Source organism: Pelobates fuscus, chromosome 5, assembly GCF_036172605.1.
Source record: "Pelobates fuscus isolate aPelFus1 chromosome 5, aPelFus1.pri, whole genome shotgun sequence".
NCBI classification, from domain to species: Eukaryota; Metazoa; Chordata; class Amphibia; order Anura; family Pelobatidae; genus Pelobates; species Pelobates fuscus.
In genome coordinates this window covers 55,717,172-55,732,436 of record NC_086321.1, presented here as the reverse complement: position 1 = coordinate 55,732,436, position 15,265 = coordinate 55,717,172, and the positions used below count along the sequence as shown (strand labels likewise).

Below are 15,265 nucleotides of genomic sequence, written 5' to 3'. Positions count from 1 at the left end.
ACGAAATTGGGACCGTTGTAATCATTGCATTTGTAAGCAAGATGGCACTGGGAGCACGGATATAGGGGGGGGGGGGACTCTTCACGTTATAACCTATATGAGGAGTATAAGATATTATGGTCCTTTGAGTGTCCCTTTTACTTATCATTCTGCCATTCATATGATACTGTATAGCGTTACATAGGTACGTGTTTTGTTACATTGTAAAATAACAGTGTGCGGTATTACTGAATCAGTGGGAGACACTCTTGATCATTTCTTGATTTTTTTATCTTGTTTAACTTGGAATACTTTTCCACCGTTATAGTAAACACCCTCACTTGTAAACAGACTGATTTTCCAAAATGGTCAAAGGGACATCTTAAGTTTAAAAAAAAAAAAAAAAACGAGCGTAGGAAATACTTATCAAAGGAGTATTTATGTACAAGCAATGCTTTTAGGATCCAGTCTTTGCATGTTGAACCAAAGCTTTTTAATGAGCTGTTTTTGTATCCCGTCCAAAGTTTTTGTTGTAAATAAAAGCAGACTTTTAAATGTTGAAAGCCTTGCCTTTGTTTTTTGACAGCCCATTTCATATCAGCATATGAACTTTTAATGTTCGAGTTTGAGGTACAATTGCTTTGCGATTATAATTTTTTTTTTTTTGCTTTGTTTTGTTAGGAAGAGCGGATGAAGAGGGAGACTGTTTTGGTAAAAAGTGTTAGGTCAACAGGTTAAAGGCTAACTTTATTTTAAGTAGAAATGCACACTGTAGTAAAAAAAACTTTTAAATCACTTTCCGCATAATAAAAATATTTTCCTAATTTGGTTTATAAATGGTTGGATTTTTCTTTCTTTTCTAATGTGTCATATTCAGATAAAATACTGAAGTTATTGTGTTTGTTTTAATACATGAGCTATTCCTGAATATTATAAAGTACACACTCAAAATAATTACGTTTTAGCGCTCGGGAAATTAAAATGAAGTAGGTCTTGCTGTGTGTGAATGAGTTATAAAAGAGTTCTATTCAACAGATGGAATGCAAAACTAAATATGCTCAATGTACATATTTTACACTATAGTTTCCTGGTATCAATACTTGGTAGTAATAGGTTGAGACTGATTTGATATTAGGAGTGTAAAATTCTACATTGTCAAGTTGGCTGAAGAAAGTGCGGTCTCTGAGTGTTGGGGAGGAGCCCCTGTTTTTGCCAAACTACTCCCAATTTCACAAGAAACCAAGACTTTTGGCAGCATAACCACTACCCTTTGTTATAAAGGTTATTTTGCCTACAGTGTTCATAAAACACCATTTGTGTTAGAATAAACTAGCAGGTCTAGAGTTACTTTGTCACCCAACAAAAATGTAACAGCTGAAATTTACCAGTTCTCCTTCAGCCCGATCTTCCTCTACTTACATCACGCCCCCTCACTGTGGTTGTTGGGAAGGACAGGGGTGGCATGGATGGGGGGGAGGGAGGAGGTATGCCCCCATTGGCTACTCGGAACCAGCTTGCTGTGTGTGATCGTGTCAGAAGAGAATTTTGCACGGAATTAACACTCTATTTCCGGACTAGCTAATGATAACACTGCTGCTGGTGGAGTTACACCTCTGGCTGCAGAGCGGTTAATATCCATATGTGCTGAATTTCAAAGTAACCCCTGGCCTTCGAGGAGAACACGAATTTTAGCCTGTAGTCATAGGACACTGATTGGTTAAAACATTTGTCATAGCATCAAGAAAAAAAACCTATAACCTTCCTTTTGGTTTTGTTTGAATGTATAAAATGTTACAGGTAAATAAAATTAAAAATGAAAAAATGCCCTTGTAGTCTGCTTGTCATCTAGGACATCCTTACATTAATGAATCAAGTATTTAAATACCCACATGCTTTAACTTTTTCTTTTTCAAAACAAATCTTTATTTTTAAATATTTGCTATAGATTTAAATTTAACTACTGAAAGCTCATTTTTCCTACCCCTTTGTGCTCAGCAATATATTGAAAGTATTGTTTAATACGCTATTAATCCCTAATGTACAGTCCAGTCCAATGTTGATTATTCTAAAGATGTAATGGCATCCGGCTGTTGTTGTGCACTAATACATTGAGATTCCGCTAACCAGTGACCCTGTAGAGTGTGTTGTCTAGGTGATCCACTCTAAAGGATATGCGACAAGATCTGTGTGTTACAAACACTCTGAAGTCTTGATATGCAAATTGGAATTTTTACTGTGCTTTCGCATGTGTTGTCATAACAATCTTCTAGTCGTCAGAAATCCTGCTATACCAAAGAATAGCTTACCTTAATATCACGCTTAGCATTAGCCCACGCTGTATAGGACTGATGATGGTGAATATGCAATTCATTTCCTGCTGGTGTAGACGGGACCAAGTTGTGATGATGACGAACATAGTCATTGGCCCTTAACGTTTTATTTTTATTTTTTGTCCAACACATTTCCAGATGCCTTCTCAGTATGGCTATAACCTCATCTGTTTGCATATGTCAAATTGCAGTTTTGTGTGACAACTAGATAAATTGGTCAGGACTGAGATCTGGCAGAGCTTAGGTATCAATTATATGATTGTCAATGACTATTTGTAAGATGAGGCAACTGTGCCGTAAGCCGTAAGGCATGATAGATCTTATTATAAAGTGCAATTCTGGGGCAGAGTTCTAAAGGTTGGTTTAACCATCGTAGAAAGACGTTCCAACTGACTACGCCACTTTTAGAACTTTGTCCCAGAATTGGTTATTACTCGTAACCCGTAATATGCTTTCCAGAGGCATTTCAACATTATTCATTAATTGCATTTTTCTCCCCACCAGGGATATCATCCAGCTCCTCACGAAGCAGAGATAGCACACACCAAAAAACTATTTCGAAGAAAAAGAAACGACCGCAGGTATGAGACACAATCTTTTATCAAAAAAAAAAAAAAACACTGGGCTCCATAACCACTTCAACTCCTTAAAGTGTTTATAGTACCTGGAATCACTCCACGGTTCTCTATCCAACTATTTCAGATCAATTTGATGGTGAATGAAGGGGGAACTGTATGGCAGCGCGTCTCTTTTGCTCAGGCAAATGTGAGAGCAGGCTCTTTCAGTGCTCCCAGGCTATTACTGCTGCCCATTGCTGATATGAATTGATATGTCTAATATGGAGTGTAACTCCAATAGCTGTGGCCATTAGCGGGGATCCACAGGGAACTTTGTGTGAAACTGTTGGAGAATTGTTTGATAATGAACAGTGAAAGTGTCAGTTGACTTCAAATACCAGAACCACATCAGTGATATGAAGAGGCTATGGAGCCACAAGTTTACTTTTAGGGACGTATGCTACTTCCAGTGACAGTCCAGCCTTTGGCTCTCCCCAGGCCTTGCAGCAAACCATAGTCCTCATCTGCAGTCATTGACATTATTTTCAGCAAATAATATCCAACAAAGAAAAATTATTTTATGTGATCTTATGTCATTCAACAAATGCCGTACCATATTATATAGCAGGGTGGACTACTTCTCCCATGATGCTTTGCCAGCATTATGGCTGCATTAAGGGAGATGTAGTGTGCCGAACGTTGCCTACCCCTGGACTATAGTAGCCACATCCGCAATTGTGTGTAATTCAAAAAGACGCAGAATCCGAAACAAAAAAAAGGAGGCAGCAGTCATTTTAAGGCTGGGATACAATTATTTTGAGTAGAGACCGGTGATGTAAATACAAAGTATTTTATTAAAAATGTCTTAGAACATTACACTATGTCAACTCTGTGCATATTAAACCGAGATCAGTGCTTGAGTCTTCCTTAGCCCTATGTACAATTCCTGAAGCCTGTGAACCATTTCTACTTTACTTATTTTGTTTTTACCTTTTGTCAATTCTCCATGTATAAGAGCTCCTACCGTGTGCCGTGCAATGTCACTCAGCGCAAACGTGCCTGTCAGCTGGTGTCTCCATATAAGGCAGCACATATGTTCTCCATTATACGCGATTTGCAATCTTCCCATAAAAAAAGAGGAAATTTTCTTTCTTTATATGTCAAATTTTTAACTTGTAACTTGTTTTATTCCTTTGCATGATTAAAGGCTGTTCATTTAAAGTCATTTTTTTCCACACATGATTTGGACACTGAACAAAAACATGAAGCAGATGCGTGAAACTGATACAAAACAGGTTTATGTGGTGGGCACACTCTGCTCCAAATATATAGCTTCTGTCATTGTTTGCTTTCTTCTTTCTCCTTTTTTCTTCGCTGTTGGTAAAAAAAAAAAAAAAAACACCGAGGCAATGATTAAGCAAGCTGTTATCAACTCCTGTCACTCTCATCTAGTGGATATCGGAAGTTCACTGTCTATTGAAGTGTTGAAATTATCATCAATTAGTCCCATCAGAAATTAACCCTTTATTCACATGTATGGCTCCATTAAAAGGCCCAGTCTCCAAGGGGCGGAGCCTGACCGCCAAGCCGTGCGGACACGCAAAGCACAAGCTCCTGCCTGGCGGGCAGAAACCGGGGTAAAAGCGACGGCAAATCTGCCAGAAGACCACCGAGGGTACACCACCCACGTCGGGGGTGTCCCACGGACCCGATCGAGACCACCCCGGAGCCTGTCGGAGCTACGAGAGCGGGAATCCAAGTGCGGCCTACTGGGATTAGGGCCGGGGAGAGGCGGCCGCTCTCCCCGACACCGGAACCCTTAGAGACCTCACATCTCCCAACCCTTTCCCACCCCCGGACCGGTGGGGGACATCCCGGTCCACACTGGACAATCTGACTGGCACAGAGGGCAGCTGAACAGACCACACAGCAGGCAAGGGCACCAAACTACCAAGACACAACCAAAATGGCCGCCCAGCGCGGGCCTAACGAGCAGAGTACCTGCGCCCAGCCACCCACATACCTCCTGGGGGCCTTAGACCAGATCTGCGCAAGCTTTTGGGCCACACTGCACAGCCGCGGAGTGACTCTCCAGATGGCGGTGAAAACTGTAGCATCATGGGTCCGACCCACAACGAGACGCCGCTACTACAGATACCTGCCTCAAGCTCCCAGGACAGCCATCCGGCGACGTAGATATCTGCGATCCCCACGGCGGGAAAAGGTACCACGATACTCCCACTCCCAAATGCACATAAGTGGAATAGCCTACCAAGCATATCACGCAAGCACCCCATCTCACCTGAAACTATGCATCAAGCGCAGCACGACCCAACTCATCATAACCAGCGCTGCACACCAAGCAATCAAGCGGCTGCACATCCTACAGGTCACTACAAGAGCAGACTCCCAACACAGAAGCACCAAAGACAGGGCACATCAAGACACCAAGAGAGACTTCCCTCCTATGGGCATAGGCTGAAGCACTCACATTCATGTCTAACAGCGGGCACACCGCTCCAGCACCCTGGGAGCCCCTTCTCAACTACCGCTGTGTGGACAATAAGCACCAAGTATTTACTGAGAACATAGATACTAAACCCTTATGATCCTCAATTGCCTGCATATGCCTGAAGCAGACTAGCTAAGATGAATGATTGACAGAGAGTCCAAGCGTCAATTTATTTAGCCATAGCACTGTAGCACTCTCAGCTCATTTAGTTAATTTTTTACTCTGTTTAGCATAGCTGGTCAGGGTGGAGGGTAATAGCTATCTGTTCTCAGTGGACTTTCTTTGTTCATTTCTTGTGTCTAGCGATTTTTTTTTTTAAAGCAATATCTAAAGAAAATATGGCATTGACTAGCAAATCGAGTCAGGTTCAGTATCTGTATGCTTACCTAACCTTAGTCCACATCACCTGACACACAGAGTTTAATTAATGATGTTTTATAATTACTCAAGCGAGAATCTACACTGTTGAAATACTAATCCTAATAACTTAAAAATGTGCCTGACTAACATATGTCACAACCTGTATAGCAAATGTTTTCTAAACTTATCCTGATGTCGCTGTTGTGGCGCACCAGAGCGGTATGTTACTATTGTGCACAACAAAAATAAAGAATAAAAAAAAAAAAAAAAGCCCAGTCTCCTTCCCATAAGTGGTGAGAATTCTGACTATTCTGTCAGTATGTTGTGATCGATTAGCTTCGAAGCCAACCAATTACGGTGCTCAGACTGAGCATTCAAAGAATGGAAAAGCCTTTCTGAAGGCATTACCTATCATATAGGCAAAGTCTGAGGAAAGTCTTCAAAGGGCTCGCGTGGATCATTTTAATTATAATTTATTTTTTTTTATATGTAAAGGGTTTCATTTTTTTCTTTGGAAATGTATTTTAAACACTCTTTGGCAAATTATGATTTTTATGTGTATGTATATATTTTGAGGCCTTGGCCTGTAGTTGTGGGGGGGTCTTGCGAGTCTGAGAGGATTACTTCCGGTTCAGTCCGCCATCTTGTTTCTCTTACCTGTTGTCCCTCGTGGTCCTGACTCCAGTTCTACGCTTACCTGACCGCTTTCCCAACCGTTTGTTAACCCACGGCCCCTTCCGGTGTCCTCGCAGCCCGGTCTCGGCACGGCTAGTGATTTTAAAACCGTAAGTTTTGACTATTAACCGTAACTTGACTATTCAACCATATAGTCTCATAGAGATAATTTTATTTGCACTAACCTCCCAATGTTTCTCTACGGGGATACATTGGATTGACTGTGATCATCTACACTGATTATCTCCGTCATAGAGGCAGTGCGGCCGGAGAGAGACCCGCACAGCGACGGCTGAAAGATAAGTAAATATCCCCTTTCAAACCCTCACAGGCTAGAACAGTGTTAGGACAACATGTTTGTACTCCTAAAACTATAGTGTTATCTATGCTTTAGTAACAGTATTGGGTAGCTGTTAATGTATTGCGTATTGTAGATGTTGAGGACCATGATGACAATATTATTGTAATTGCAGCAGTAGGAGTAGGACATACATGTTCTGTTGCTGCAGCAAGATTGAGTTATAGTCCTGGGCTTCAACAATTTCAACTGCTTTCTTTAGAATGTTGGAAATTGGCTCTTGGGAATGTAAATGGCACTAATATGAGGCAGACCTGGATATGTGGTTGGGTCCACCAGACAACACAGATAATACTGCGCATTAATCTGCATTACTCCGTAATAATTTCATTCATGACATCACTACCTGTGCACCATAGGATTCTAAAGAAATAATTTCCTTTGAAATAATCTTTTTTTTTTCTTTTTTTTCTTTAATCTAATATGGTTTTAATACATGCTGATGTCTCTTATAGATGCTATCTCTCTGTTGGGCTCAGTCAGGCTCAGTCAGTCTCAGTTATTACAAATGTATTTTATCAACTTTTTTCTATTTTTATTTCTATTATATACCTTCAGTCTGGTGGTGTGACCAGGAATCCCCAAATTCCAAGCTTTCTGTTGGTTACATTATAGTCCAATAGCAAATGGCAGGATATCCATGGGATCCTGCTGATTTAGACAATGGTAGCAGAGTATGGCCTTTTTTGTGTGCGCTATGCATGCATTTCTTGAATTGCGATCATTATATTGTGGATAGTTTAGGATATTTCGAAAATACGACAATGATTGGTGTTAACGTGTGCAGACTTCCTTAGTTTCAGCTGACAGTAGTCTTGCAGTAACAAAGCTGTGCTTATAGTGGAGCCCTTTGTACCGTAACTAATAGAAAGACTCTGTATGAAATACAATAATAAAGGGATTGTGACATTTCCTTATCCAGGGGAAAGGACTTGGTTATCCCTTCGTGTCAGACTCCCACTTTGTTTTCATCAACGTAAGCCTCTCCTCTTGACTCCTGATCTTACAGTATGGTCCTAAAGGGTATTTAATTAATTTAGACGTTGCTGTTTTTCTTCCTTCGCTTGGCTTATTATAAACGGCGGGAATTGCATTCCACACATATTATGTCCATCGTGTACAATTTGGGTTGTCATGCATACAGCCATGCATCCCCCTCTGTGCAGCTTTGTGGAAAGATTTATGGGAATTATATGCTTAAACCCATGGAAAACTCTGTTTTTCATTTCCTTCATTAAATTATGCTGTGTGCCATGGAACGAGTTAGTGCGATAGTAGTGAATGCATCGTGTGCATACCTTGTAGCAGGCAAATTGCAGCTGGAGGTAGCAGGTTGTTCTGCTGCAGCCAATCAAAGGGCAACAGATAATGTCCTTACAATTCTCATTCCAGCTGTGTTTAGGGCATCAATTAACATGTATTCCCCTTATTATATGATCAGTTTCAAAGAGTTCGTAAACTGCAACTAATTGACAGATAAATTGATGTGGATGGAAACTAGGGTGAAGAGGACCGCACTATTAAATAAAAACAAACTAATACACTGTGAGAAAATGCTATCAACATACATTAATGTATTTCAATTTATCCAAAGTTTCATATGCAAAAATTAAATCCAGATCCTTTGGCATAAAAGCAGTTCCCAGTTGTGGAATCACTTATCTCCCCTTAAAAAAGGAATGGAGTAGGATATTATCAGTGCATTTTAGGTCAATTGTGAAAAGATACTTCTTTATAAGTAGTTTCTACAATATTAAACTTTCTATCTGATGTGTATCCAAATGCGGATACACTTCTGTGCTGCTGACAGTGTGTATACGCCTTCTCTTGTGTGCTGCCTTAGTTTAGACTGGCCTATTCTTAATTTGCTGCGGTGGAGTCAGAACGCCTAATCTGAGAACTTGTATATGACACTCAGTTCTCCAAAAAAGTACATCTTCAGCCAGTCAATGCATGAACCGTCTGCTATTTAAATAATGCTGTAGATGGTCGGTGCATTATTTCTGTTACTAAGACTAATCTTTTCATGAACCTATGAATCAAGAATCAAGCTGCCACTGAACAAGCCTTAATAAAACCCAACAGACATGGAGTATCTTGAAAATTGTTATGTAGATAGACTTCTTTGTTATCAACATAATTTAAACATTTTCTAAAGAGTGTGTTAAAAACCAACCCAGCACACTTATGGCCGCACTTGAATGGTTAGAGAGAGTTGAGCATGCGAAGGTCAGTGGAAAGAAAAACACATTTTTTTTTGGCATTTGTAAAGGAAAAGGTGTTAATAAATTTTACATTTCAATAACAGGTTCACTTTAACTTCTGTATTATAACAGGCAATTTTGTAACATCTGTGCACAACACAGGTTATGTGCCTTGTCGAGCTTCATGTTGCTCATAATTCGAAAAATGACTTGACTGCCAACAACTTCCCATCATTGATTATTTTAAGCACACGCCTACGTGTAATTTTGGGTCCCTAATCCAGGGGAATTCACCTCACATTAAATAGGCCAAAATGATGCCCCATCACATTCTAGCAAGTTTTGGCCTTAGAGAGGGATTAGTTATTGTTTAAAAAACGAGACCAATACTACTGGATATATAAGTAGAATACAGTGACATACATGCTTTATATAGTTAAAATTTATTTTTAACCCTCTTATATGATTGAGGAGCATTTCCTCTTATTTTTGTCTCATTTGGTAAACTTCAGTAGGTGTGTTGCCTTCCCCATAATTTGTACGGAAGCATGTTATTATGTATGGGGAAATGAAGAATGCGGACACGTCCTTAGAATAAAAATGGCTTAATGGGAATGTCAAAAACATAGAAACGTGGGAAAATATGTTCTCGCAGACAGAACTTCCTAATGGTGAGATCTATTGTTACACAAAGTTTCTGCCTATAACTACACCTTGTTTCATTTTATTTTAGTATTATTATTGCCCTTTGTGCCAACATTCTAATGTAACGTTTACATTGGACTGGCTGATGGCACAATGCTGTAACATGGCGAAGGCTGGAAGCAAATGTAATTTGTTACTCATGAAGTGTATAATTTGAAAACATTTTTCCTTTTTCCAAACCCATATATAGAGGCAGACATCTTGTTTGCTTGTTGTTTTAGTTTGAAAAACATGTTTATACTTCATATTAGTTCTAATTCAATATGATTTCAGTCTACTTTGACCTTGGATCTTTTTTATTTTTGTTAGCCCTTGCCAATATATTTTGGCTTTAAAAAAAATATTTTAGAATTACTTAATAGTATGTGACCTTACTCCAAAGGAATCTTGTGAACATTCTTTTAAGCAATCTAACGTTCAGTTTTCATCCCAAATTCCAAAATGGCAATTTGATTACTCACGGGGTGAGCTTCTGTGTTTAATATATATTCTGTTAGCCTTCCCTTCTATACAAATAACCGTCAAATCCATTTTTTATTAATAAAATCACTGCATATACTGTAGCAACTTTTACGCTTTAGTACCTCCTAAAGGAACTGCTTATTTTCATTGAGACCTTTGAATATTAGGGTATTTTACCATAAGATTAATTGATATAAATCTACCTAGTTAATTGCACATTTTAAAGGGACACTATAGTCGGCAGAACAACTACAGCTGATTATATTTGTTCTCAGGAGTATAAAAAGCCCCTTCAGGCGTTTTGCAGTAAACATTGTTGTTTCAGAGAAAAAGCAGTGTTTGCATTACAGCCTAGGGATATCTCCACTGACCACTTTTCAGGTGGCTACTTGAGGTGCTTCCTAGGGCAATGTTGCACAGTGTGCAGCACTGGCATCAGTGTCTCCTTCCTCTGCATGGAGACACTGAATTTCCCCCATAGAGCTGTATTGATTTAATGCATCTTTATGATGGCCAGGGCTGTTTGGCTTGTGCTTGCTCTGCCCCTGATCTGCCACATTGACAATCTCAGCAAATCCAATGCTTTCCTGTGGGAAAACATTGTGATTGGCTCATATCAACATTGTAATCTTGTACACTAATGATGTAAGCCAAGCAGGCAGATCAGGGGCAGAGCCAGCAGCAGCAAGGATCACTTTACATACCCCATTTTTCTTCCTCTCTTTTCAGACTGCATAAGTAGTAATTCTCCCCAAACAATTATGGTCCCTTTTTTTTGTGCCCTGGGCACATTGTCTGTTTGCATACAAACAACTCTGCTGATGACATATTGTATGTGGAATCTTACAAAAAAACATGCCTAAAGTATATACAGCCAGACGTGCTATCCAACAGATGTAAATGGTTACAGTTGTTGAGCTACTAGTCCACACATAAAATTAAACCACCAAGGCTTATTTTTGGTTCTGCAAATGTGTGCATAACTTAATAGGTAATGTAGTGCACAAACATCTACAGTGCCAAACATGACCATCATTTTGCTAAATCGCAATACACAAAGGATCCCCTTAAAATGGTCTAAAATGTTATTACCTCTGTAGAAAATAGCACTGCGCTAGTTCTCCATAAATCCCATGGCCCTGTGCCAGAGGAAATTGTGGCCTTAAAAAGTAAGGTCTGGCAGTTATTTATTTCCTGAAGGACCCTTGGGTAAACACTATCTGCACCAGTTACTTTATTGTAATCTCGTCTAGTCTCCTTTTGACTTATCTCCTAAGTTGCCAAGTATTTAGAATGCGCAATTGTTGTAAGTGATCTACCATAGCTTATCCCTGGCGTCCGCTCAAAAATAAACACACTTCGCAATATTGGTGCTCTTCCTTATGGATTAACTTGCTGATCTCCCCCACAAAAGATACAATTTTCTATCTCTCATTTTGGAGTCGACGTACTCTCTTCCTCCTCCAGCCCAGTGTTTCATTATTATTATTATAATTTTATTATTTATCAGTTTTAGTTAACCTGATGACGTGTTTGCGACAATCTTACATTGCTTTTATCATTCTTCTGTCACTCTCTTATGTAAGCAATCAAATTGCCTGCTTATCTTCATTTCCTGCTTTACATGAGTGTTTAACGGTTTTAATCCATTATTTTTACATTTGTTCCCAAGGCTGTCTACTGGATATACATGTATATGTCATCCGGCAGCAAATTAAATGTAAATACTTCTTTAGTTTTTTTTTTTTTTTCGTAGTCCTCATTTATACCTTTTGACAAGTGTTTCTACAGTCATATTTGTTGCAAACTCTTTAGCAAAAACTTAAGGAACCAAAATAAAGCTGGCACTAGTTTGAAATTAATGTATTTCTAAATGTAGGCTTCAAAATATATCTGGGAATTTTGGAGCTTTGATAAATCTGTATTGCTAAAGCACATGCTGAGTAAAACAGATCCTGAGATAGATGCGGAGATTCCTCTATCAGCTTATGGGTTGACCCATACAGTGGTACAGAGATGGTCGAATCAAGTATTTGAGGGACCTATCAAAAATAAGCAGAGGAACACAGCATAAAGTATACCACCTCTCGTGATCCAGCTATGGTAAAATTAAAATCCAATTCTTACAATCTAGGAACAGCTGAGGAGTTGGGCTGTCTCTCTTAGCCACCCTTTATCTGTTTTGCCAGTGGTCATCATTAAAGTCAAAGGATTAGAGAGACTATTGACCCATAACCATTTATCAACTTCCGATAAAAAGCCATTCAGTAACCTTTTGTTCTTTTTGCCTCTGACCTCACAACAACCCGGATGTCTTAGGTGATAATTAGACAAAAACGCCATATCTTTCTTGTTAACACTATAATTACAAAGATTTCAGTGCCAGAGTGACAGAAATTATTAAATGATCATGTCTCCTACAAGCCTTAAATGAGTTGCTGGGTGGGACTTGTAAGAGAATATCCCCATCTGGCTTTAGTTATAACGAGAAGAGGAAGGGAACTTCATCTAAAATGCGTTTGTTGTTCTGTATTTTTGGAGAATTTTTCAACTTTAAATTTGAACAGTCTTCGTTTACTGGCCTCCACTTTTATACATAGCTCTGCAAAGAATGGCATTGAGAACAGATTACTTTTTTTGTATTAGAAAAATACTTCACTAAAAAAGAAAAAAAAATAGGCCACCAGCTAGCTTAGGCTCACATGTGTTCTGCATTTCTCATGATATCCCACAGAGACTTCGTTTGATTTACACATAAATGTACTCCTTACAGAAACAGAGCAGGAAGCTTCACTTTAACAAAATGTGACCATTTGAGTAGCTTGTTAGCAATTTATTCTTTAATGTCTTAACAGAGAAGGATAAAAACGTTCTGTATTGTAGGAATATAGGAAAACATAATCATAATATATTATGCAATGTTTCAATTAGTGTGTATATATACGTGTGTGTGTGTGTGTGTATATATATATAATGTGTGTGTGTGTGTATATATATATATATGTATATATATGTGTGTGTGTGTGTGTGTGTGTGTGGATACAGATACAGGTTCAAGAGTGGAGCCACCATCAGCCACCTACTCTACATAGATGAAATCAAGCTGTATGACAAGAATGAGCAAGACATTGACTCACTGATCCACCTAACTAGGATATAAAGCAAGGACATCAGAATGTCGTTCGGACTAGAGAAGTGCGGGCGGATGATAGCAAAAAGAGGGAAGAGGATCAGGACAGAAGGAGTTGAAGTTCCAGAAGGCCAAATAGAAGATGTAGAGAACAGCTACAAGTACCTGGATGTACCACAAATGAATGGCAACCATGAGAAAGAGGCAAGGATGACAACATCCAAGTACCTCCAAAGAGTCAGACAGGTCCTGAAGTCCCAGCTCAATGGCAAGAACAAGATCCAAACCATCAACACATATGCCCTACGTGTTCCATCAGGTACCCAGCTGGAATTATAACCTGGCCAAGAGAAGAACTAGTCACCATGGATGTCAAGACCAGGAAACATCTCACTATGAATGGAGGATTCCACTTGAAAGCCAGCACCCAGAGACTGTACACCTGCTGGAAGGAAGGAGGTCGGGGCCTGATGAGTGTCAAGGCCACAGTCCTGGATGAAACACAGAGCATCCACAAGTACATCACGAGGATGGCTCCCAAAGATGAACTGCTAAGAGAATGCCTGAGACTTCCACAGATCGGGGATGCAGAAAAAGAGGAGGTTCCTTGGCAAGACAAACCATGGGGTGTACCACCGGCATATAGTGGACGTGGCTCACATGACAAAATCCTACCAGTGGTTGGAAAAGGCAGGATTGAAAGACAGGACTGAGGCACTCAGCACCAGATCAATCAATGGAGTCTACCACACCAGGCAAGCACCCCAGGTGCAGACTGTGCAAAGAGGCCTCTGAGACAGTCCAGCACCTAGTAGTTGGATGCCAGATGTTAGCAGGAACAACGTACGTGGAGAGACACAACCAAGTTGCTGGGATTGTGTACCAAAACATCTGCACAGAATATGTATTGGACCTGCCTAAGTCCAGATGGGAGATACCACCAAGGGTAGTTGAGAATGACAGGGCTAAGATTCTGTGGGACTTCAAGATCCAGAAAGACAAGTGCTGGCCAACCAACCAGACATCGTGGTAGTAGACAAGGAACGAAAGACGGCAGTCATGGTGGATGTGGCAATACCCAGTGACTATAACATTAGGAAGAAGGAACATGAGAAGGTGGACAAATACCAAGGTCTGAAAGAAGAACTAGAAAGGATGTGGAAAGTGAAGGCAGTAGTAGTCCCAGTTGTGATAGGAGCACTCGGGGCTGTGACTCCCAATTGGGGGGAGTGGCTTAAACAGAATTCAGGTGGGACATATGAGATCGCTGTCCGGAAGAGTGCAGTTCTAGGAACAGCTAAGATACTGCGCAGAACCCTCAAACTCCCAGGCCTCTAGTAGAGGATCCGAGAATGAGGAATAAACATACCACCCGGGAGAGGTGAGGAAATATATATATATATATATATATATATATATATATATACACATATCCATATCCATAAAACGGAATGCACTCCAGGGTCTTTGTAAAATAAAATATGGCAAATATATATTTTGAAGAAGGCTCCAGATGTGAGCCGAAACGTTAATGTTAATTTTATTTTTATTTTGAATATGAATTAAGTTATATTTTATTTTACAAAGACCCTGGAGTGCATTCCGTTTTCTGGATACCTATGATTTTTGCTGGATTTGCACCGGGCACCATAGTCACTATACCTGGAGTGCAGACACCTTGGATTAACATTATATATATATATATATATATATATATATATATATATATATATATATATATATATATGTGTATTAAGGCCTTTTGGCCTGTAATTGTGGGAGGGGCGTATGACTCACCTTCTACTTACTTAAGGGACACCCCTTACCTGGCTCCATACCGTTCGAGGTCAGCGCTGCATCCTGAATCCACTTCTGGTTCACGGACGGCGCCATCTTGCTTTCGGGAAACTCCGCGTTTCTCATCGGTGTTAGCTGTGTCCAGGAACTCCTTACAGGTCTTTCCACGGCCAGCCACGCACAAAAACCCGGTTAT

The 15,265-nt window shown here is 39.8% G+C and overlaps 1 protein-coding gene across 4 annotated transcripts in view; it reads left to right on the top strand.

Annotated features, from left to right (window-relative positions):
• CTIF (cap binding complex dependent translation initiation factor) overlaps positions 1-15,265 on the top strand; it is a 225,112-nt gene that overhangs the window by 106,823 nt on the left and 103,024 nt on the right. For all 4 annotated transcript variants that reach the window (XR_010090873.1, XM_063453862.1, XM_063453861.1 and 1 more), the window contains exon 7: positions 2,814-2,890. Coding sequence is in view for 3 of the 4 variants with exons in the window: in XM_063453862.1 (XP_063309932.1) it covers positions 2,814-2,890 (77 nt within the window). In the remaining variant the exon portion in view is untranslated. The remainder of the gene's footprint in view (positions 1-2,813; positions 2,891-15,265) is intronic.